The sequence below is a fragment of the Nestor notabilis genome, unplaced genomic scaffold (genome assembly GCF_000696875.1).
Source record: "Nestor notabilis isolate BGI_N333 unplaced genomic scaffold, ASM69687v1 scaffold24179, whole genome shotgun sequence".
NCBI classification, from domain to species: Eukaryota; Metazoa; Chordata; class Aves; order Psittaciformes; family Psittacidae; genus Nestor; species Nestor notabilis.
The window spans coordinates 29019-54608 of record NW_009944453.1 but is presented as its reverse complement, the minus strand read 5'-3'; the positions used below and the strand labels follow the sequence as shown (position 1 = coordinate 54608).

Sequence of the window (25590 nt, the reverse complement as noted above, 5' to 3'; positions counted from 1 at the left end):
CTGTGTTTAATTATTTAGTGTTTTTACATACATCATGGTCATATCAACTTTTTTCTGAAGATCCCAGTACATTATTATTGTGATGAGGTCTGACTACATTTTTTTCTTGAAGGCAAACATAATCTTTGTTTCTGTTATTCTTACATACCAGAATCTAAGTGTATTTACAGTGTCACCAGCATGAAGTTATTTGCTTAACCATAAATGGAAACATGGGCATATGGTGCTTTTCTCTGTTTGCTCTCTATCTCTGTAAATTCAGTTGCTACATGGATATTACCTGTGCCTGTCAAACTGGGATTTTTTTCATCTTTGCCTTGCCCCTTTATTCCCACGCTATTCTTGTTTTTTGGTTGTTACTTGATTATGTAGCAGATGTAGCTCTAACTGAATTGTTCTTCAACTGTGGGGTGCGTGGCATTAAGGAGTTGAGCATAAACACTAGTTTGACACTTTGATCTTTCAGCACTGTCTGTTTTCCATGCTCTCAGCACTGGGAGGATTGAGGGTAGAGTTTGGAGATAGATTAAAAATGGATTGTTTGGTGTCAGAGCCCTTTCAGTTATTTCACTAGAAATGCTGCATTTGAATTCAGCTTTGGTGAGCTCACAGCTGCAAGAAAAAGTGGTTATCCCAGATTACCATACATCCTTAGATATTGGCTGAACTTAAGAAATAAGCTTATTCTTAAGGAAAAGTTTTTTCTAAGAATAACTTGCATTCACCAGAAGAGTTTAACTTGTTTTTTCTTTATACAAAACAGAAACTGAGAATTTCTGCATCCGTACCTGCTAAATGGTGGCTTTCTGTTAAGATTTACTCTTTCCAAAGAAGCTAATGATATGTCTTTTGCCTTTCTCTTTCAGATTTCCTTATGTGGTCAAGTAGATGTGTTTATTTCAGCCTTAAAACTGCTTACGCCAATGCTTGCTATGGCATCTGTGGCTTCACCGGTTATATTTAAGGAGTTTTGTCCCTTATATTATCTTCTCAATGCCATTCCTACAAAGATCCAAAAAGGCTTTCGCTCTATTGTGGTATACCTCACAGCACTTGATACCAATGGAGACTATATTGCTGTGGGGAGCAGCATTGGAATGCTTTATCTCTACTGCAGACATTTAAACCAGATGAAAAAATACAATTTTGAGGTAAATATTAACTTTTAGTCTTTTGTCTCTTCTAGTGAAGATGAGTTGCTCAGAATTGAGCTGCTGTTTGTGTGTGTCATTAACTTTGTGAGTTTTATGTATTGTTTCAACAGGGGAAGTGTGAATCTATTACTTTTGTAAAGCTGTTGAGTTGTTTTGATGATCTGGTTGCTGTTGGTACAGCCTCAGGTCGGGTTGCAGTTTTTCAGCTTGTGTCTTCATTACCTGGAAGAAACAAACAGGTAAATCTTTGTATTTGGCTAAACTTCTCTGAGGTTTAGTATGGTGAATCCTAGTTGAGTGTTACTGTAAATTTTTTGTAATAGTGAAAACCAGGGAATTTTGCCTGGTGAAATACCTGTGAATATGTTTTAGGCTACTTAAGTTAAGCTTATAAAAGCAATAATCTTAAAGCATGCTTTTAATTCCAAAACATATATTTAATCAAAAATGCTTTTGGGATATTCCTCATTTATAGTAACTGGCTGAGCTGTTCAGTGGTGGTGGGTTTTTTAACTGTTTAGGTTTTCGTGCTAAATAAAAACTAGAATGACCTGCATTTTTGTATTTCCTCTCCAGTTTATAGGAGTCACTGAAAAAGGGCTTTGTATCTCCATTTTCTCTTCCTTTCATTCTTGTATTGCTTTTGTATTGTTTCACAGCTTCGGAGATTTGATGTTGCTGGTATTCACAAAAGTAGCATTACAGCGTTAGCTTGGAGTCCCAATGGAATGAAATTATTCTCTGGGGATGACAAAGGGAAGATTGTCTACTCTGCCCTAGACCTAGACCAGGTGAGCATTTAGTATAGAGACCTCGATTCCCATTCACAGTTTTCTGGAAGAATGGTTGTGTATTTAAATATTTAGCAGTTACTTAATTCCTTAGTATCATGTATTTAGCTGGACAGCTTTATTGGTATGCGTACTCTTGGCCAGTTGTGCATGCACCTGAGCAGACAACTGTTGGATATGCTTAAAAACTGCATTACCTTTTCTTTATCCTTTGTTAGGAATGGGTGCTTTTGAATGATGCGATGTTGCTGAGTCACTATATTGAATCTTTCAGAATCTTTCAGTAATTTTTTCAGAATTGTTCAGCATCTCAGTTTAGAGTGTAGAATGAGAGTAATATTTGGGTTCTACTGGGTGACTATATTACCAGTAAATGGAACTTTTTTTACTGTCTTGTTAATTAATACAGACCTGGGATGTCAACAAAATAAGTACTCACTTGAATTTCTATGTGGGAGAAAAGGTTAAACAGCAGCCATTCTGATTTATCTATGATTTTCCCTCATTTGATTTGACAGAAAGGTTAACATCTCCAAATGTACCGATTGTGTTGGAATTTTATGACCTGGCAGTGGAGAACAAGGAAGAAAATGTGTCCTGGAGTTTCTGTTGATTTTAACTGAAATGTGTTAGCTGGTATTCCAAGAGAAATTGAATTATGTAGTGTGCCACTGTAATAAATAACAATCTAACTCCCCTCCTGTCTGCATAAAGGAGCTCCACATTCATTAAGTGAAATATGTGCAACAGTGTGTTCGTTTGTTTATTTGTTTTCTCTTTCTTTGGCTTACTAATTTCTTCAAAGTGTTAGTTATTACCATGTATTTTTAGAAAGGTTGACTTTTGTTAATTGTATGTATCTTTAAAAGGGTATTTGCAACTCCAACCTTGTATTGGAAGAGCCATCTTCGATTGTCCAGTTGGATTACAACCAGAAAGTGCTGCTTGTGTCTACTTTACAACGAACTCTACTTTTTTACACAGAAGAGAAATCTGTCAAGCAAGTTGGAACACAGCCCAGAAAAAAGTAACCCTCATAAAACCTTGATGCAGGCACATCTATTAATTCTAGCTTTTCAGAGTGGATTACAGAAAGAGTGATCTAAGCAGTGAAAGAAATACCACACAGCAGTCCACTCATAAAGTGTTACAGTAGCTATGTATGCTCAGACATGAATAACAATTTACAAATATGTCACAGTTGTATTTTCAGGGCACTATTATGCAGAAATATTTAAGATGTTTTCTCAGTGTTTAGACTGAAATCACTGCCAAACTTCCTCTGCAGTTTACTGTCCCTCTTGGTTTACTCTCATCTGATGTGAGCAAGCATTGTAATCAGGTCCCTCTTATGGATGATGTAATATCTGATGCAAAAACTAAGTCAGTATCTGAAGTTTTCTTATACTCACTGAAGTGACTTCAAAGGGAAAACGTATAGCAAGCACTTAAAGTTGGCTTGAAGGCTAGGAACTTCTTGTATGACTTTCTGTCATCTTCTGTTAGGTAATCTTTCTTGGATACGAAGGAAGAGAAAACCCAGTCTTAGAACAGCATGAATGTATCTAGAAGTAAAGGAAATTGACTCTCGAAAGAAAATCTATAATGTATCTTTTATACAGGATGTGAATAGTAAGAGGAATGCCAAGGACGGTCTTGTGTACAAGGGCTTTTCTTAGGTGATAGTAATGGTGATTTTATGCATGAAAGATGAAGATTTTAATGGTTGAGGTCTGTTCCTCAAGTGCTTCTTGCAAGTAGAGGTCGTCAGTTTCTTAACAGTAGTTTGTAGTGTTTTGTTTGTTTTTTATTAATTCTGGGAGAAGGATCTTTCTGAGATGGACAAAGTACTGTTAAGGCTATGAAGGTGATAGGAGGAGTCATTTAACTTGCCTAATAGATGTAGTGTCTGACATCTAGAAGTAAGGGAAAACTTGTTATTTGGGAACACTGTTTGTGTCTTACTATAACCAAATTTGTACTTCAGACATTTGACTGAATACTTTAAAGATTTTTATTTTTGTTAATTTGCAGTTGTAAATTTCTGCCTTTTTTTTTTTTTTTTAATTGTTTCTAAGTTGAGTATATAGCTTTCAAAATAAATCTTTCTTTTGCATTTTAGCACTGGCAAATTTGGAGCATGTTTTATACCTGGTCTGTGTAAACAGAGTGACCTAACACTATTTGCTGCCAGACCTGGGCTTCGTCTCTGGAAGTCTGATGTTTACGGAACTGTTCAGGCCACATTCTTATTGAAAGATGTGTTTGCTGGAGGAATAAAAACTTTTGAACTGTATCCTCGTTTGGAACCACCTGACAGAGGAAGTTACAGCTCCCCAGAGAAACACCTTGGGCTTGTTTCCTGCTTTTTCCGAGAAGGATGGGTGTTGACCTGGAATGAATACAGCATATACTTACTAGACACTGTGAACCAGGTAGATAAATCTCGTGGCCGCATATGTTTTCTTGGTTTTGTTCATGCTATGCCATGAAACTCTTTTTGGGTTATCCATTACACTTTGTTGATTTAAATCCATATTTAAACCTAACAAAGAAGACTTTATTCTCTCCTCCTTCAAGTCGTCACTGCAGTGATATAGTCACAAACTAGCTTGGTATATTGCATATAAAAATTAAATATATTTAAGGCTTTTAATTCACGTGTTAACATCATTCCGATACATAGCAAAGCATATATATAAAAAATGTAGTAATTAATTCAAAAAACACTTTAGGTGTGTAAAATATGCCTGGAACTATTTATTCTTTCCCTTTTATTACTGTTGGTATCTGCAAAAAACCCAGCTATTACATTTTATTTGGTATAGAGTGAGCTGTTCACTATTTTGTCTTCTTAAAAGAGCATATGAAAGTGAACAGGAGCTATTATCTTTTTGTCTAAATGTATGAAGCATTTGTACTGTGGCTCTTTTTTCTGCCACTGAATTATATATTAAGTTGTTATATTGTTGCTGATAGTTTGGACAGAGAAAATGAATAGAGCTATGGAATTAAAATTAGTATAAAAAGGAGCTATATTGTGACTAAAGGGTGCTTTCCTGTTTCTTTTTTCTATTTTCTTTTGTATAAGATAAAGTCTTTATTCTCTAACAGTGTATGTTGATTAAATTTCAGTGAATGCTTTTGTTAAGAGTATGTAAATTTGATGCCAATTATTTCTTTCTGTGTTGATTCTTCTTATAGGCTTTGATTGGTGGCTTGGAAGGATATGGTGATATTGTGTCTGTGTCCTGTACCAACAATGAGATTTTTTTCTTAAAGGGAGATAGAGACATAATACGAATTTCAAGTAGACCTGAAGGAGTGTCATCAATAGGTTTGTATAGATCAGTAAACTTTAATATGTACCTCACAGAACATGCTGTTGTACTTTTTAATATAAAAACCCAAATCAAACAAACAAAAAAATCCAACGCTACCCAAAACAAAACAAACCCACCCCCCCAAAAAAACATTCAGCTTATTGCAAAAACCTACCAGGTTCTCTTGAGTTACTTACCTGTTTATACAGGTTATATTTAGAGATCTCATTTATCTACTCATCTGAGCTTCCGTTTTGGCTGCAGTGAGAATGGGAGCCCTAAGAAATTAAGTGTGGTTCCTTTTCTTTTGGAGTGGATCAGCACTATCCAGGCATCTCTCATCTGTGCATTTCAGACCTTATTCTAAACCATAATGCAAAGAATCTGGATTCCTGATTACGGTTCTCTCTTTACTGATCAATCTCAGTTGTCTGGGTTGGAGATAATATGTTGATTCTGTGACACCTGTTGCCACCTACATGCCAGACAAAGCCTTAACCTTCCCAGCAGTGAAAAAGAAAGAACTGGCAAAACCCCCAAAGAATACTCACTAAAGTTCCGAAACTGACTTGAGAGTTTATTTTTTTAATTTGTTGGCATCCAAGTTCAGCATCTGTGTTACTAGAACTCTCTAAAGGGGATTAATAATACTTTCTTAATGATGGTGCTGGCTGATTTCGTGGTCATATAGATTGTAAACACTGTTATCCAGCATATTACACTCACTGAAGACTGCTTATGCATTTAAAATACTCCATCTCGGCTTTGTATTAGCAAAATGCTAGTAAATACACTGTGAAGTCTCACTGCGAATGCTAGAGAGCTTAACTTTCTTATCATTGCAAGTACTGATAGCTTTAGTCATTTAAGCAGTTCTTTGTTCCCAAACATCTAGGTGGTGTTTATTATATTAATCCTAACTTCCAAGTAGAGTTTGAAAGGAGCCTTCTTGAATTATATTATATTCTAATTACCACAGTGGTTTAGCTGGTAAATTTTCCTTGATTTTTTTTCAAGATACTGAATGTTTGAATTAAGAAGTTAAAGATACAGGGTGGCACTTCAGTGTGTGATACAGTTGGGTCTTCCAAGCCAAAGACCTTTACCGTTCTTCATACATAAACATAAATTCAGAATTTTACTAATAGAAGTTTGATACAGGTTTTGGGGTATTTCTTTTACTAAAGTGATTTCATTTAGATTTACTTATATTAAATTTACACTGTATGCGTGCATATGTGTGTTTGAACTGTTGTGAACTTAGAATATTTTTACACTGTTTAAATCTTCTTCTTTTCTTATCAGTAGGAGCATCTATATCATCTAGCCCTTCAGTGGAAACAGATAAAAAAATGGTTACTTCCCCTTCAGTTACTGGTGATAAAAATGGCTCTTGTTCTTTAGTGAAAGATGAGCTGGAAACTCCAACGCTGTCAGAGAAAAGTTTTGATAGAGTGGGAGACATGAGCAATGAAACAAGAAAAAGGGGCTGCTCTGTAGTAAGTGAATCAAGAAGCAGGAGCAGTTCAATAAATTCTGTGGACAGTGGCTCTAGCTTTATGGTATGTGCAGACCAGTTTTCAGAAGCTCAGAGAGAATGTCAGCTTTCTTCACAACGGGTCAGCACAATCAGTTCTGAAGATTTTGATCAAGAACTCATTGTAAAGCCAATTAAAGTCAAAAAGAAGAAAAAGAAGAAACAAGGTAGGTCTAGCAGAACTTCCCCTGCCACTGCTCATTATTAGAATGTGTTGCTTTTGATGTTTCACACAAAGGAGTGTGTGTGACATGCTTTGTTTCTATTCTATTGTCATGCTCTTGAGATATTTGATTGCCGTGGGCCATTTATGTTTAAGATAAAAGCCTGTTTTGAAAGTGATAAATTGATTAAATCTATTTACATCTCTACTTGATGGTTTTAATTGTTTACTACGTTGGTATTACAACTTCAAAATGTTTTACTATTAAGACTATTTTGGCTTTATATGTAACATTTAGTGTTGAAGTTAAAAAAATCAGTCAAAATTTAGATTTAACTCTATTCTTCCCCCAGTGATAAAAATATTTTAATTTCTTAATTTGCATCAAAATTTAATAGATGTTATTAATTCTGGTTTTCCCTCTTTTTTGTTTTGTTTCATGAGAACAGAAAGTGGGACCAGGAAAAACCACAGCTCTCTGGAAGGAACACCAATTTATGAGCATCAGCTTTCTGGTGATAGTCCACATTCATTGAATGCAGACTCCTTTTCCATCACTTCCAGCCTAATGAGTGGCAGCACTGATCGTTTGAGTACTGGATCTCCAGATCAGGAAAGCATGTGCAGTGTGGAGTCCCATACCATCTTGCAAGAAGATAATGGTTCGGAAACTTTCAGTGTCCTACAGTCTCCTGAGTCTGCAACTGTACTAATGAATGAAGAAAACATAGATACAGTTGATGTACAGAAACTTCCAAACAGTGACAGTGGCATGGGTACTTCAACTATTATAGATACTTTGATATGTGACTCTCCTCTAATCCTCACAGAAGACTTGACAAGCAGTGTTGATGGTGAATGTAACAGTAGCATGGTTTCTGCAAGCAATGAATGCTGTCTTGGAAAGCTGAGCCAAGAGGAGGAGCAGGATTCTCCTACATTGTGTAAAATGGATGAAAATCTAGATAAGATGAAGCTGCAGGATACTCAAAAATTTTTTGAAGATCCAGACCTTACAGACCAAACGTTTTTGGAATGTGACAGTACACTTGGTGTTAAGGCATCACTGACACCAAAGGAAAGTGATGGAACTGGTAGGGAAGATGAACAACAACTCTCTCTAATACACAGCGCTCTGTCAGATCCTACTGTGCTCCATTTTGACATCTGTAACCATGTTTATTCCGATAACACTTCCATTTCTGGGTGGAATTTTGAAGGTGCAATCAAAGCTAAATCTAGTACTAACACTGCTGAATGGGTAAGAGACACTCATGACAGTAAGACTGAGAAATCTGCCTCTAGTGATGAAGAGGATATTTATGGGCATGGTTTACCGTATTCATCCTCGGAGACCAGCATGCCTGAAGCTGGTGCTGGGCCTGGTTCCCAGGATGTGGCCAAGAAAAGCCCAGATGAAATGGTGCTGTTAAAATCTGATCAGGTATATGTTTTCTATTTAGTTAAAATACATAATTGCAGCATTTTGAAAGAAACATTCATGTAATTACTATGCTTTACTACTTCAGGAAGGCAATTTTTTTCTTACTTGATTTGAGTAAACAAAGCATAAAGCCAAACAGCAATACATGCTGTAACTCTTACAAAATGTGATGTGTCTGACTTTAGAACGGTTGATGTGTGCTTACAATGTGAAGAAGCTGCGCTGTATTATTCCCAACTCAACAAAAATACTGTCATAAACCCATCCATCAAAGAGTGAACAGTAAATCCAAGTCAAAGTCTACTCCTTATTTGGGTCTCCAGTAGCCCAAATTCTGCATGATGCTGTTCCCATCTTCAATTGAATTCATGGGGAATTAATGTTCATTATTTCACGTGGCTGGCCTTGGTTAAGGATTGTTTTACTTGCAGATACTCAGAATAAGGATTAGTCTTTCTTTGTGCCCTAGACAGCAGTTAGTACTATTTAAAATGTTGATGTGTTTTCTTTTTCTCTTATCCCTCTTTCCTTCATTGTTATTTTGTGGGTGAGCATTTCCAGAAATAGTAATTCACACATGGACTATAGAGAAGAAGTACTAAAATTAATTATAAAATCTGCAAAATTGCCAAAACCACTAGGAGTTTTAGCAGAAGTCTTACGAAGGAAGTACAGTTCTTCTAGGTTGGGGTTGTGTTTCTTTTTAAGCCTGTAACAGCCTTGTATTGAGATCAACCAAATACTTATTGATAAAGGTTGAGTTGTAAGTTGATGGTGTCCTATCTAATAACAACTGCAGCCCAAAGTGTAGACTTTTAGTTTCAGTTTATGATATTCTTAATTTCTGGAATGTTAAGCTCCACAGATGCTTACGTTATAGGTCATGTATGCAGTGCTTAAACGACCTCATGCAAGCTATCAAAAGTTAAGATAGCAGTCTGTAAACCAAATTTCTGCAGTGTGTGGCTCATTTACCAGATGGAGAATATCAGAGTTGGGTATTTAGCTGTCTGCACTCCAATTATCTTGTTCCCTTTGCTTATCATTGGGCTACAAGATAGACTGTACATTTTTATGTATTCTTTTGCATCTGCTGTTTACGTTAAGTATGTGTTCTTTAATTAGTAAAAGAGGGGTTTCCACTTTTTGCAGGTAGATGACAGTGTGGAGGTTTGGGATTTTACTGCTAAAATTTTTGTTCTAGCAGTCTTATGTCACAGTTCATACTGTCTTAGAGAACACTGACAGATGATTTATTCCTTGATGGAGGTACTTATGAACCTTAAGTTTAGCGCTTTTTTTAGTCAAAACATGGGAGCTGCTGTGCTTATCTAGCCATTTTCTTGGGCAGTTTGAAGACACCTGACACTGTTCTGACTCTACAGTTTGCAGAGAGCTGGATGGGATACTCTGGCCCTGGTTATGGCATCCTGAGCTTGGTTGTCTCAGAAAAATACATTTGGTGTCTGGACTACAGAGGCAGCTTGTACTGCAGCGCGCTGCCCGCCGCGGGGCTGCGGTGGCAGAAATTCGAGGAGGGGGTACAGCAAGTGGCAGTTTCCCCTTCAGGTTGGTTTGCTTCCTCTTCTCTGTGACTCATAAGTACAAAGCTCGCACATGCTTGTGCATTTCCTTTGCTTTCTTATCTTTTTTTAAATAATAGATATTATTTAATTTGGTGAAACTAGTAATTTTGCTGAGATTACTGATAGGATTCAGTGCATGCATAATTTCCAGATGGGCAGTTTATTATCTTTTCTTAATGCAGTATTTCCAGAAACCTGTGTTGTCTGGGGCTTGTTTCATGTAAAAGTAGTGTTGTGGGTTTTGTTGGGGTTTTTGTTGTTGTTGTTTGTTGTTTTGAAGTCATACTGGGTGATACGACTGCATCTTCACTACTTCTACATACCACAGTGCTATGTTCTAGTTTAAGTGGCTTTCTAGCAGGTTTACATGGCATTTTGGGAAGTTTTCAACATGTGTCTGCCTGATTAAGGTGAACTTCAAAAGCAGCAGTTCAGTGGTAGGCAGACATGAATGAGGAGGTCTTTGTCTATACAAACCTTCAGTTTTACTACAGAGCTCCTTATGATTTAAAATTCTTTTTCTTGTAAGTGTAGAATTGGTTTTGTGTATGGGTTTCTTTGTTGATTTTCTTAATTATTTTTTCCTTACTTTTTTTTTAATACTAAAGAAAAAAGTTAATTTTTGTTACATTTGCATATGAGCTTGTTCTGGATGGCTGGGAATGAGGATTATGTTGGATTAAAATTAAATGGGTTTTGGTTATAAATTTTCATCACTTTCGGCCTTCCAGATTGCTCCAGGACTGGTGTGAAAATACAAGTTTCTCATACATTTTCTTTACTTAGTCTCCTTCCTTGCCATTACTTTTCTTTCCCTGTCATCTCTGAAAGCACACATCAGTCTTCCCTTCTCTCTGGAGGGGAAGATTTACTGTCTGTTTCAAGAAGGAAGATGTTCTATTTGAGCTTTATTATGGTCAAAAATATTTAAGAGTAGCGGTACTAGGTGAGATCATAGTTTCATCCAGCTCAGTATCTTCTCTTTAACAGTTGTCAAAACCAAATACCTGCAGAAAAGTAAAAGTAATGGCCTAACATCTATGACATTTGGCCTTGGTAGTTTCAGATTAAAATTACTGGGAGTTGAGAAATCTCTGGGCAAGATGTTGTTTCTCTGTGTTTATTATCCTCAATTTGAGCAACTCACCCATTTTTTAATTGAAACCATGGCAATTTCTAGCATCCATGTTTAATTTTGGATGTATTAACCCAAGAGCATGTTAACCACAAACACTAAAATGAAATCAAATTCTCCTTTGTGGAATTATTTGAAGAAAGTTAATATGAGAACGTGCTGCTCAGGTATGAACCAGCATGGATACCAGTCAGCAGTTAAGTTTGCAATTCCATTTGGTTTCCTTTTTCTGAGCTATCCTTGCTAATTTGTGTGAGGGAAAAAGTTCTCCGGGTGGATTTGTGCAGTTGCATTTCTGAGTTTTCTCTGCTTGTGATGTGCTATATAACAAGAAGGTAATACCACTGCCCACTGCAGTGTGAGACAGATATGATTTACTACTAGTATTTGTAAAAGGTGAAAGTACCACAATTAACCCCTTTACCTTTATGTACTGAGGGTGTACCAAACTGGTACAGAAGCAAGCCATGAACTTTGGTCTTGTAATAGTAGGCTTATCTGGCCGTTGTATGGAGCTTGTTTTGTTAGTTTTCAGTGTGTAACTAAGGAGAAGTGACTCGCATTTGAACATTTAAGAAATCACACCTACTCTAATGGTAAATGTTCCTAGAAAAGTTGGCCACTGTTCTGGTCTTGCTTTAAGAAAAAAAACCCCACAAAACTGTAAGTGTTTTTAGATCTTGCCTTTTTTGTTTAATGCTACTAGTTTGTCTTTCCCCTCATTAGTTTAGGTGGAGGTAGAACTAGTCGGCTGTCTGTTACAGTAATTGCCAAGTGACACTATGTTCTCTCTTAACTCCTCATACAGGGGCTCTTCTCTGGAAGATTGAACAGAAGACTAACAAAGCATTTGCTTGTGGAAAAGTAACTATAAAAGGAAAACGCCACTGGTATGAGGCCCTACCCCAAGCTGTGTTTGTAGCTTTAAGTGATGACACTGCCTGGATTATCAGAACAAATGGAGATCTGTATCTGCAAACAGGTACCTGAATTAATTGCATGCTCTTTGAATTTTTGCAAACTAAGATTAATAGAATCATAGAATAGCTAGGGTTGGAAAGGACCTTAAGATCATCTAGTTCCAACCCTCCTGCCATGGGAATAGAGTTCAAGTCTATGGAATGGTCACAACTTGTTTTAAACTTTTATCCACCGCCATGACACAGAGAAACCTTTTTATCTTGAGAAATGGTTGAAAACAGTTATGAGATTCTGTGTAATTATGAGACTGGAAAAGCCAGTTCATGGCCGCTTTGGGGGTTTTTTGTGCCAAGTGGAGTACATACAATATAGACAATTAATGACATGGAAAGGTCTTGTGATTTAACCCCAGCTGGCAACTAAGTCCCAGGCAGCTCACGTACTTGCTCTCCCATTGGTGGGATGGGGAGGAGAATCGGAAGAAGGTAAAACCCGTGGGTTGAGATAAGAACAGTTTCATAACTGAAATAAAGTAAAATATAACAATAATGAAAAAGGAGGTAACAAAAAGAGAGGGAGAGGAATAATACCCAAGAAAGACACGTGATGCACAGTACAATTCCTCACCACCTGCCTGTCCCTGAGCATCAATCAGTGGCTCCCAGCTGATCCCCCCCAGTTTCTATACTGACCATGGTGTTCAGAAGAAATTCAAAGTAGGGGAAAGTAGAGGCTGTGTGTTTTGAAAAGCACAGATCTGTTGGAGGTAACAGTTACCATTTCATAATAAAAGGAACGTATGCTGAGACAGAAGATCGTGAAGTGCTTTGGAAGTATAGACAAGTGATACGTATTTTATGTGACAGAGAAAGCAAAGCCAGTGGAGGAACGGAATGGGCTGTGGAGCAGCAACCTTTACAGCTGCCTTCTCACCTGATGTGAATGGGGCAAGAATCAGAAAAAGGGGTAGTGCAGTGGCAACTTTGCACTCATGGCCTTAGTTTTATCTGCTTCAGTGACTAGAGGATGCAAAGAAGATGTTATACAAACAATAATCAGGCTAAATACAAGGAGCTAGGATGAAGAAATGAGCTCCAGGTTTTAGAGTTAAGGGAGAAGAGTGTCAAGGACTCTTGGGCACGCAAGCTTTGTAAAGAGCTGAGTTGGTAAGGAAAAATTACAAATAACGTGATGAAGGAATTGCTGGAGAAGTAAAAGGAGGACTGGGTAAGAGGGAAACGTTAGACACACTAAAGCAGGACAACATTTCAGAATGGCTATCAAAATTCTTGCTTATTTTCCATTTAATTCTAGTACTCTCCTAATTTCTCTTTTAGGTTTAATTGTTGTAGCACAATATAGATGTTCTTTGTGAGTAAGAAGACTGTTTAAGCAGACAGCATCGTTTTAAAGATACTTGTATTTTAATTGAGTTTAATAGTTACAGAGAAATCAAGTGGCCTGCCCAAGATCATATGCATAGTGACAGCAAGCATGGATAGTGGTGATAAAGAGTGAACTTTTGGTAGCGATCACACAAGGCTCTGTGGAGGTTTGAATCATATTTTTCTTCCCTGTGAGAGATTGGTGTGATTACATCCGCTTACATTCTGCTCTTCGTAGGGTACTAAATTTGTCTTTGATGCCAAAAATAAATTCTCAGTATATCTGTCGTGTTAACATGGTGCAAACAGTGCTGGTTGTTTTTCCAGGATCTTTTTGTTCCCTCCACTGTGCTGTCTAACTTCCATAACAAAAGTGTGTGCTCAGAGGTTAGGAAATGAGCATTCTTCTTGTTATTCTGGAGTGTCAAACAGATGAGTCTGTTCAGACTTGCTTTGGCAGCAGGAGAAGATTAAGCAAAGGCTATGTCTCTTGAGGTGTTTCACATGCAGCTGTGTAAATCAACCTGCAATGTAATTGTGTCCTGTCCCTCTGGATTATAAGTGCATACAACCTACCTGTGAATCTGCCAGAATCTTTCTCCTTCTTTCAGTACTACATGCTGTCATTGCATGCTCATTTGTAATTGCTCTGCTGCCACTGTTCAGATCAGACTGCCTCTATGCCTAGCATATTTTGGGTAAAAGTCTTCCCATTACTGCCTTTTCCTTTGATATGTCTGTCAAGGCTAACACAGGTTTTACAAATGGAGATTCTTGATACTGACACTAGAGGGAGAAAAGGAACATAAATGACAGGACTTGCATGCTCTGCAGTATGGTGAAGGACAGACAGTGTTATATTTCTTAAAATATAAATTCAGCTATATTAGAGGAAATTATTAATAATTTATGGAAAGAACAGTCAGTCATGGAAATAGTGATCAAATGAAAAATCTTAGCATGTCAGGGATATTCCTTCTCCTTATTTTCTTCCGTTGGGTAGCTTTCTCTCTTTTCTTTTAGTTGCAAAGAGCCAAAGTTTTTAAAGCAGTCCTCATTTTTTGATTTCTAGGCCTGAGTGTGGATCGTCCTTGTGCCCGAGCAGTAAAGGTTGACTGCCCTTGTCCACTGTCGCAGGTTACATCCAGAAATAATGTTGTGTGGGCACTGAGTGAGCAGCGGGCCCTGCTGTACCGGGAGGGAGTACGCAGCTTTTGTCCTGAAGGAGAACAATGGAAGAGTGATATTGTCAGGTAATGACACTGTGGTGGTACAGCCTCATAACCAGGATGACACAAAAATTGTTTTCAATGCTAGAACTCCTTGATGTTAGAAAAAGTGGTACTTGAACTTATACGTATGCGTACCGTGTGTGTGTTGATCACTGAGTGCTATATAATGAAAGATGGTTCCTACTTCCATGCCATAGGCAGGATCCCCATCCAGCCTGACCTTGAACACTTCCAGGAATGGGAATGTCTATCAGTATGACTTTTTTGATTAAATACTGCTTCTTTAATCTGTGCCATAATGGCTTTAATGACCTCTCCAGATACGTGAGTGAATTTTTTCCTGAGATTACATCTCAGCATTTTCCTGGTCATCCACCCAGCTGGATAACACTTTTCCACTTCCTACTCACAGATTTTTATAAACATTTTGGGCAATTGGCATTTAGCTTTGTAGTTGAGCCTACACTCGCAGTAGTTAATTATGATAAAAGCACTGAGTATCTAGAATACAGTCTCTCTTGTGGCATCAGTCTGAAGCAAATACAAGAAGAAATTCCAGTTCTTGTTGTCATATGATTTTATGTTCTACTAATATCCTGTTGGGAAGCTTTAACTTGTAGAACCTCCTAGCCTGATATTTGGCCCCTGAAAAGGGCCTTGTTCAAATCTGAAATTTACATGTACTTTAATTAGTTTATTTAATGAAAATATGTGCTTAACCTACACATTAGGTACAGTTAATGTTATTGGGCTTTGTATTAAAATTGCCCAAAGCAATCTTTCATTGTTCTTAAATTGTTGAGAAAGGTTCTCTGAAAGAAATAGCATAGTTGGCTACCTTCTAATTGGCTGATATGATCACCTGATCCTGTTGACTTTCCAAGCTTGAAAATTGTTTACTTATTCAAGAAACTTACAGTCCTAAACTCGACATTTATCTTTGCCATATAATTAAGATGAGTTTTCTATTTATGGTCCCTGAACTGCTAGTATTGTTCTCAGAATAGGTCAAGGAAGTTGGAGGATATACAGTTATGAAGTTACTTTATCAAAAACTTCAAGAACACAGCTTTTTATTTCTTATTTACTAAACACAGTTTTTGTTTAGTTACATTGTTATGTATCCCAGTTGCAAATCTGAAGTGATTTTTAAGGACTCTTTTGTTGAATTGTTTTTACTTATGCAAACTAATAAAATGTGAATTACTGAATAACTGTAAAAATTTGAAATCAAATGTGTTTTTGAGCTTGGCCACACTGAGTTCAATCATTTTGAACTGCCGTTAGCACTGTAACAGCTTCCTTAAAATACTGTAAGCATAAATTTGAAGTAAGGTTTTTAATTTTGTTACTTGTTTGCATTTCCAGTGAAATGCAAGCTTTGGAACCAGTGTGCATAACCCTTGGAGATCAGCAGACATTATGGGCTTTGGATATCCATGGAAATCTGTGGTTCAGAACTGGTATAGTTTCAAAGAAACCACAAGGAGATGATAACCATTGGTGGCAAGTAGGCATTTTTTTATTTTGTTATTAGTTTAGTCTTTCACCTTGGATTTATTATTTGCATTGTTTTCCCATGAGAGTCTAAGATAAAATTCAATTAATTGTGTGGTGTATTATAGCACTCTTTATTCAAGATATTAAACCCCCAGTGTGGCTATGGCTGAAATCCTGTTTCATGTTTGCTATTAAAAAGTGGGGGAAAAAATCTCAACGGTCATCCCAAACAGCATCACAGCCATCTTCAAGAACGCAAGAAATGCTCTATCAGGTCATATCAATGGTGCCCATAGCTTGGTATCTTAACAATAGCAATAGAATGTGCTGTTTAGGCAGAGCATTCAAGTCTGGCTGCTGAGTGCAGTCTCTTGTCCTCTAGTACCATCCTTTTGTTTAGCTGGATGAAATAAGTGATAAGTAACCTTGCAAAAAAACCTGTATTACACATCATTCCATTCAGCTGAGGTTTCTTTGGACCATTTGAGGCTGCTTGCTTCAGTTGCAGATCATGTGGGTAAAAACAACTCAGTTGCAGCAATTACTCCCTGGTGTTGATGTAGAATTCCTGACTCTTTGTATTCCCCACATTTTTTTTATTTTCCACGGAAGTAAGGTTGAGGGAGAAGGGGTACAAAAAATTTGTTTGTCTACACATCTAAGTTAAAGAATTTCAGTTTATGTGCATATATAATCTCTTCTTACATGTGGGCATTATGAATAGCTTGACTTTGAGGTCATTGGCAAACTGCTGTTCTTTTTGTGCTCTTTAGCATTTCCTTCCTTTCTAGGAGTATCCCAGAGTGTTGCCAGTCTAGCTGTCCATGACAGAACTTGGGCAGCGGTTGCTTATTTAGACCTCCTTCTGCCTTATGACTTAAAATGCTTCTGAGGTTGTTGTAAAAACTTGTACATACAAGTTTTTGTGGTATTTAAATTGCCACAGTATGCAAGTTTCTTCCTTTGGGAAACTGAAAATTCACCTTAGTTTGAAGAGTTCAATATGTTTTTAGGAAGAGAGTGTAAGATGTTGACCCAAAACAAAGGGCTTTCTTGAAATGCAGAGTTTAAAGTGGATCGTTGGGTAGGAGGGAGTTGTAAGATGATGTTTAATACTGGTTCTGGTTTATTAAGAAGACACACACAGAAGAAAAAGCTTCTGATAAAAGATTCTGCAGTTCACCCAAAAGCTTAATTAATTATCAAGAACACTTATTTATTTATTTATTTATTTTATTTTCCTCCAGGTAAGCATCACTGATTATGTGGTGTTTGACCAGTACAGCCTGTTCCAGACCATAATCCAGGCAACTCAAACAGTGGCAACAGCAGCTCAGGCACCTGTAGAGAAGGTGGCTGATAAACTTCGAATGGCATTTTGGTCACAGCAGCTTCAGTGTCAACCCAGCCTCCTTGGAGTTAATGGCAGTGGAGTCTGGATCTCTTCTGGCAAAAATGAATTCCATGTGGCAAAGGGAAACTTAGTAGGTTGGTGTGCTTTTGCATCTAATATTTTTAAGTTAAGAAAAACAAATAGGGAAGAATAACCTACTACAGTACTGTCACCACAAAAATTATCTGAGGTGGGTCAGGGCAGCTTTAACAAACAATTCCGTGTTTAAAAATGAACGTAAATGATTCCTTAGCATATAGTCTTAAATATTTTCCATTTAAAGGGAACTATTTTTAGTGGAAAATTCATTCTTCACAAGTGAACTGTGCACAGATTACTACTTTTAGTACCTACCCTTGCCTCTTCTGGGCTGAGAAGGCAATTTTAAGCTATTGTACCTATTATATCTAGCACAATAGTTCATGACCAGTGTGACTATGTAAAACAGTAATGTTACAGTTTTAAAGTCATAATAGAGGAACTGTTAGTTTTTCTTGCTGTATTTCTCAAAATAGAATAGAATTTTGATTTAGTACATTTTTTTTAATCAGGTAAACACCAAGAACAGACCTAGAACATTGTCTTTTTAACCTTGTCGCCAGATTGGTCTCCTATTGAAGACCATTAAGCTTCTTCCTTACCCTCCTTTCTGCATTCCCAATTTTCTGTGTTTCCATGTGTACATGTATACATATGTACCAATAGGACCTTTTCTCCTCCCCTCCAACAGTGTCTTAAAAGATTTACATAGAAAATCTTGTCTAGATGATATTTAATAACTGACTGAAATGGAATTTCTTTTAAACGGTAACTTTTGAAATAATAACATTTTAGTAGAAAATTGTTTCATACTGATACCACTCTGTTATTTCTTTCAAGGCACTTACTGGAATAATATTGTGCCTCGTGGCACTGCTTCTGCCACAAAATGGATTTTTGTGTTGGCTTCCACAGCTTCATCTAAAGAAGGTTAGTGAATTAACAGTGCAGATATATAATTCCTGCACCTGATCTTTAAATAGAATGGAGTTGATGATGTAAGTTATTAAATATCCTGAATTACTTCAGAGTTTGGGTGCCTTTTCCTTATGCAGGGATTTAATATATTTGAAGTAAGGTGGAAATATGTCTGCAAAACTACTAGAGGTGGAAAAAAGGCATATTGTTCACTCTGCCACCTTTGGTGTGGAGTGGCATTCAACAGAAAATAGGTATTCCTTTAGGAGCAGTAACTTCCTAAATGGCTGAAGCATGAAGTGCTAGAATTTCTAATATGAAATCTTGGAGCACATTTTGCTGGAATGCCTATGCTAACCAAGTACTTCTCCTGTCAGTGCACTTACTGCAGAAAAATGGCACATTTTCCTGCAAAAATGCGACCACACTAGGGAATTCAACTACTAGTTACAATAGTTAGCAGCTACATTATCTAAGTACAATGGCTTTATTGGCAAAAATACGTGATTTAGAGCTGAAAAAGAATGCTGATTTTCAAAGGCAGTTATGAAGGATAAAGAAGAACAAAAGAATAAAGGGAAGTGATAGTGCACTGTTGTGTGTCTTCTTTCTAGTAAGTTCTTTGAATGAGATGTTTCTTCAAATGAGATCACTCACTACTTGATTTGAGAAAGGGAGTATTTAGGTACCTAAATGAGGGCTTAGGATGTGTATTTGTACTGCAGAATCTTAGGCTGTGAACACAGCCAGAAGATGTGTAAGCTTTCTCAGAGCGCATTAGGAATTATTTTGATAACAAGAATGTCCTTTCCATAGGAAGCTTTCTGTGGCTGTGCCAAAGCAACAAGGATCTGTTTTGTGTCAGTGATCAGAATCCTCAGTTTCGTCCTTCTACGGTGCAGCTGCCACCAGAGGCTGAAATGGTGCATTACTCTGCCTGCCAGGATGCCATTTGGGGTTTGGATAGCCTTGGGCAGGTATTTATCAGAACACTTTCATCCAGCTGTCCAACAGGGATGCACTGGACAAAACTGGATCTCTCTCAACTAGGTATGACATTTTTATTGAGTAGACTTTCAACTTTCTTGGTGGACAGCCAGTAATTTCCTTTGGAAGTATCTTTTGGTTGCTGATACAGAACATTACATTTACTGGACTAAATAGTGCCTTAGAATAATGGGCCTCACAGCATGAGGCTGTAAAGCATCAGAAACACCTGTGGCTTTCAAACAATGTTTCATTTAGCCATTTGCTGGAGACAGCATGTTTACTGTTTACAAGATACTTTATATATGTATGTGCCTTCTTACTGTTTGTCAGTCTGAGATAACACAGCCTGACAGAGTGCTGTGCGGGTGTACCAGTAGATTTAACTAGCCTAGTTCTTGTGCTACGGTGTAACCATAATCGTGTGGTCCTGGGCAGTTCCATACACAAGGCCCTCAATTTTGTGGTTAAATGCATTCTGAAGAGTAATCAAAGTTTCATTAAGATCCTGTCAAGGAAAAATTATGCTCTGAGAGTCACATTACGCATGAGTGATGCAGCTGGTAACACTTGTGTTCAGATTTATACCTATCTGTTGATTCAGCATAATGTTAAGAGTGGGCAGCTGGTTAACTGCTCTTTTTATTTGGTTAGGTGTAAGGCCAGGGTTGCTGACCATGTTTTGATCATGAAAATCTTCTCCCAGTTTGGCTCTGGGGTAATCGGACTACTTGTCAGCTTCATCAATATTCCAAGTAGATTTATTTCTTTGATAATATGACTGTTAGAACATTCTTCGTGCTAACCTTCATTCCTGTTTCAAATGAAGATAAAAGAAATTTAGACTATGCAGCATTCTTGCACCATTTTTACAATAAGTCAACTATTTTGCAGCTTTTTCATTTTTTGAATGGCAATGTTTGTGACTGGTCTGAAAACAGACAAGCAATTTTAACTTCAGGGTTAAGGAAAGGCAGACACAGCTGACAGACTTTAAGCCTCACATACAGTTTTAGTGTGCAGTTCGTAATACTACATGGAAATAATTTGTTTGCCAGTTATACACCAGGTTTTCCAGATTTGATGCATTGGTTCCAAATCACTAATCATACTATAGTTTAAGCGCTGCTTGACGCCTCTTACCTTCACCAACCTATAGGATAGGTTTGCCTACACTGTTCTTCTTGTGTTGCTTAGTACAGTTTGAAATTTTTCTCATGGTGCCATTGCTTTCCAGCAGTTTAGATAATAACTTTTCAACTGAAATAATAAATAATTTCTTGCTGTTGTCTGAAAATCTCAAAGCATTCATAAAGGAAATCAGTGTAATTTGTGCTAGCTGTAATATCTGTCTTGTGAACTTGAGCAGTTCGGAAGTTCAACCTTTATGTTCAGCTGTTCCTGTTAGCTTTGTGGCACATGGTGGTGGTATTGCAAAAATCTGGGGTGAGGAAATTCTTCAAACACTCCACTTTACCTGTCACTCTGGGCTTATACTTAGGTGTGAAAATGTTTTAGCCATTTTTTCTCCAATTAAATGCAGATAGTAGATCACTGCTGACAAGATAGTGCATATCCATGGTTATAAGAGCCTTTATGTGCACTAATGGGGCTGAAGAAATTGGAGAACTATTTTTATTCTTCAAGTGTATGTTTAAGTTTACTCCTGAAACATTAGGTAGGGAGAGAAGCAAGTTGCTGTAAAATGCAGTTGAGAATTCCGTGTGGAAGTGATGTGGTTGTCAGCATTGATGTTGAAATATGAATATTATATTGGTAGTATCTTCCTCTTGTCTTTACAGTATGTACCGGGAGTAGTATGTAGTAAACTATTTTGATTATGGTTCCACTATCACTATCAAGGTTTCTAAACACAGTAGAATGACCTTTAGGTTTCAACAATAAACAGTGTCTCTGAATCATGCTACTTTCTTTAAACAGTAGATGAATGTGGTTAGTATGACCTTCTCCTAAGCTAGAAACAGTAGGTGGGAGGAGGGAGAAACCCCAAAACATTTACATAAGGGCTGCATTTTTGAGTATCAAATTGTACTGTAGATGTAAATAATATCAGCTGTGCCAAGTAGGTGATATGTGATTCCATTTGAGTCTCTGATGCTGGTTTGGATCAGAACACTTAACAGCTGAGACATCATGTGACAAAGCCATTGCGTCCAGTCATACTTTATGTTAGAAGGAATAATAAGGTTTTAAGTAAGATTTTGACTTTGTAGCTGAATGTCAAGCCCTGCCTGCAAAGGAAGGCTGTTCTAGATGTTCTTATCCCAAGCAGTAGAAGGTTTTTTTATATAGTTTTGACATTTGTTTTTAATATGAAGCTGTACAATCAAGGGAAAATTTTTTGTGAGATAAATTAATTCAAATTAATGACAAGATCTGTTTACTATTACAGAAAACCAAATGATAAAGCTGTGTAGTCCTGTTGTTTTCTCTTCTTTCCCCCAACTAGCCTTAATGACAGGGAATACTGCCTTCTGCAGAAATAAATGCTTTAAACTTGCACTCTGTGGGATGAATTTGCACCTCCCTCTTTAAGGAATGCTGTATCTGGTGCACTTTACAAGGAGTTGTTGCCAGATTTGACATCACTGAAGAGAGAACTGTTACCAAGAATGGGATATCCCGAGCAGCACTGGCATGTTCAGTCAACCAGCAAGGCCTATTTTTAGAGTCTTAAGTTTGGAGTCTGACCAGAGCATTCCTTCTGTAGTACATCTGTACTGATTGGGTCTGTCTTTCTGTAGAATGTTTTCCATTACTTAGCATGGTGGTGTCCCAACACTGTAAGATAAAAAAAAATACAAATGTGATGTATATAGTCACATACCTATTTTAAAATGGATGTGGAAGAGTAGGGATTCCAGCTGACAGCTAGCTAGCTAGCTAGTTCTTTTTAGTTTAAAACTTCAGTTATGCTTCTCTACTGTCTTTGCAAACTTTTGGGTGTGATTTGGTATGGGAAAAACAAACAAACAAAAACCCACCCCATCCCAAAATTCCAAAACATACTTATTTGGCAGTGTTGTTTTCATTGTGCTGACTTACATAGGTTAAAGCACTGCTGCACTTTTGAGATAAATGTAATAAATATGTATGTTGTTGAATATAAATCCAGTTGAGAATTGGCTCCTTTATTTACGGATGTGACACTGGTATGTTAACACCGAAATGCATAATCCATATGCTTTCATATTTCTAAAGTGCAGGTAGCATTAGGAGTGTTCTTTGCTGATTGGGTTAGCAGATCAACACCTTCAGAAGTCCATGAGCATGGCCAGCTACAGAGAAAAGTTCACATCAGGTCATGTGAAAGTTCTCTAGGCACTGGTAATATTTATCACAGAATGTTTCCCTGCTTGAATTTGGTTATTTTAATAGCGTATTTTTAATGTGTTTTAGAAATCGCAGTATCCTATGATGAAACCATTTATTTTTAGATTTAAAAGAGAAGTACCTCACACAGACTACCTGCTGATTTTATTCATTGTATCCAATGGGTTTTTTTTCTCTTTTAAGTTGCTTTAACTTCTAATCATTTTTTATGATTGTGTTTAAAGTTAGTTTGATTCAGTCAAATCTAAATAAAATTTCTCATTATTAGCTGAATTCGAAAGGAAAATGCCAGGTTGCTAATAGTCTCTTTGTTATTAGGTACTGTAAAGCTGATCAGCTTGACCTGTGGAAATCAGCATGTTTGGGCCTGTGACACCAGTGGTGGTGTTTATTTCCGTGTAGGAACGCAACCTTTTAACCCGAGTTTGATGCTTCCTGCATGGATAATGATTGAGCCACCTATACAGGTAAAATGTTGATTGCAATTCTTCACAGCATAGTGGTTTAGCTCTGTGAATTTGAAAATTTTTTAACACTAGTGGAAATCAATAGAGCCAGATTTTAAATGTGTAGCTTAAAACTTTGTCCCACGTGTTTGAATTCTTTAGGATTATAATGTACTGTGAATATACAGCCTTAGCACCATGTCATCCCAAATTACAAATAGGTTCGCTCCTGCCCCCCTCCCCCCCCCCCCACACACCCCCCCCCCCAAAGTGGAAGGTTTTGTTTTCCTTTCTATTCTTAATGAAAGTTTACTTGTAACACACAGCTTTATAGACACATAGTACAATGCAGCCTTGAACCGTACATTGAGTATTGCTGTATGCTAGCCAGGAATCTGGACTGGCCAACAGCACAAAGCAGAAGGTGTGGGAAGGCTGGGCTCAAGTGGCATGGCACTGAAATGCCTATTTCCCTCCTTCTTTGTCCTCACCCGTGTGAGTCTGGGATGCTTGCCAGGGTGCTGTGCCTGGATTTAGGGACTTTCCTTTTCATCCAGTAGTTAGTAAGCGTGTAGAACAATTACAGCTCTTCTCCCTTGTTCCCAGAATGGGCAAACTTTGTATCCTTTCTACCTGCCAGCTGGGAGGATCACAGTGGAAAGAAACGTCTTAAATTACCCTTGAACATCCTTTCTGAATATACAGGGTGGACAAAATATGTTTCTCCAGTGTCTGGTTTCCTTTTTAATCTTCCTTTAAACCTCAGCATTTGCTTTTGTTGCTGCTCTAATACTTTGCAAGCTAAACTATGAAATGGGAGTAATTTCTGTGGTGTGGGTTGGGACTGCTGTAATGGAGCTGACCTCTGACTACTGATTTCATTCTTTACTCCTTGGCATGAAGTCAGTTGAACTGTCTGCTGACCTAGCATAGTAGCACTCTGTGTGTTTGCATACTTGATTTACATTTTATAATGTTACAGAATTTCTTTTGAACATTTTGAAATATGTGGTACTTTTGAAAGGGCATATTAAGAAATAAAAGTAAATCTGTGGCAGTGGAGTTGCAATAGTTTATTTGGTTTTACATCATTCGCTTTGAGTTCTGCTTATCTCTCATTGGCCAATTATTAGCTCCCTCTGTGAATCTCAGGGTGTAACAGCAAAGAAGGGCAGGGAAATGAAGCTGCAGATTTGCATTCCATCAGTTAGCACAGCACTGGTTAGACTTGTTTTTTCTGTACTGGGAATGTAGTCAGACAGACCTGGAGAAATGGCAGCCTGTTTTGCAGAAGAGCAGAACAGACTAGTAAATAAGTACCACTATCACTTGCAACAAGGGCTAGATAACACTGCTCATTCTTTGTGTGTTGCAAGTGTGACTTTCTGATGTAATCTGTAAGAGACAAATTTTCCCTGCTAACAGGGGATAGGGCAGCAGGAGGAGGAGACTGGGATATTGGGGTGATGGCTTCCATATGGGTAGTATTATTAAAAAGGAGGCAAAACACATTCCAGGATGTTTTTCACTTAAACAGGGTTTGCCAAGAGACAGAGAATTAAACTTGTATAGTATCTTCTTACCAAAGGTTTTCCTATCCAGGAAAAAAGCCTTAAAAGCTGTTTCTCTGCAGTGATACTGTTTTCTCTGTACTTAAGTGCATTCTCTACTATTCCATTGCAGTAGGTGAAATTACTCAATACAAAGATGTTTACAAGAAATGGGAATTTGTTGTGGCTCATTATTTAGCAGTGACTTCCTTTTGTAGAAAGTCTTTAAGTGGACAGGGTTGAAAATCAAATTATTTCCTATCAGCTTATCCGGAAAGCTGGATGATCTTGCCTTCCAAAGTGATAACCTTCTGATACTCAGAGCAGCATCTTTCTCTTTCCTGTTATCTTGCCAAGACCTGGCATGGCAAATGGAATGAGTCAATATGAAAGGGCAAAAATTCAAACATTGCTTGCAGAGAAGATGGAAACTCATGGGTTACATGCTTATTTTGAGACTATTCCAACATGTTAAAACAATTCATTAAAGTACTGAAGGAGCAGCCATTCATGCTTTTACAAAGGCTTAATGCAAAATAAGAAAATATGTGAACTTTAAAATTATTTCCAAATGCTGGCTTAGTGTTTGGATAACAAATATAACAGGATGGCTGAAAAGTGGACTATTCCATGAACAATATTTGCTTATTAGAAGCACCTTACTGCTATCTGACCTTTACCTGACTTTGACACAGTTCATGCTGTACCACTTTATCTTCAGAATAACACAAA

At 37.4% G+C, this 25590-nt stretch overlaps 1 protein-coding gene across 1 annotated transcript in view; it reads left to right on the top strand.

Annotated features, from left to right (window-relative positions):
* The first annotated feature begins 923 nt into the window (after positions 1-923).
* Positions 924-25590, top strand: part of TECPR2 (tectonin beta-propeller repeat containing 2) — a 35438-nt gene continuing 10771 nt past the window's right edge. Inside the window, exons 1-16 of the mRNA XM_010022432.1 lie at positions 924-1151; positions 1265-1393; positions 1814-1945; positions 2815-2972; positions 4068-4380; positions 5150-5282; positions 6673-6972; positions 7418-8412; positions 9798-9981; positions 11942-12115; positions 14512-14692; positions 16040-16181; positions 17419-17659; positions 18444-18533; positions 19338-19571; positions 23181-23329. Coding sequence (XP_010020734.1) covers positions 924-1151; positions 1265-1393; positions 1814-1945; positions 2815-2972; positions 4068-4380; positions 5150-5282; positions 6673-6972; positions 7418-8412; positions 9798-9981; positions 11942-12115; positions 14512-14692; positions 16040-16181; positions 17419-17659; positions 18444-18533; positions 19338-19571; positions 23181-23329 — 3783 coding nt within the window. The remainder of the gene's footprint in view (positions 1152-1264; positions 1394-1813; positions 1946-2814; positions 2973-4067; positions 4381-5149; positions 5283-6672; positions 6973-7417; positions 8413-9797; positions 9982-11941; positions 12116-14511; positions 14693-16039; positions 16182-17418; positions 17660-18443; positions 18534-19337; positions 19572-23180; positions 23330-25590) is intronic.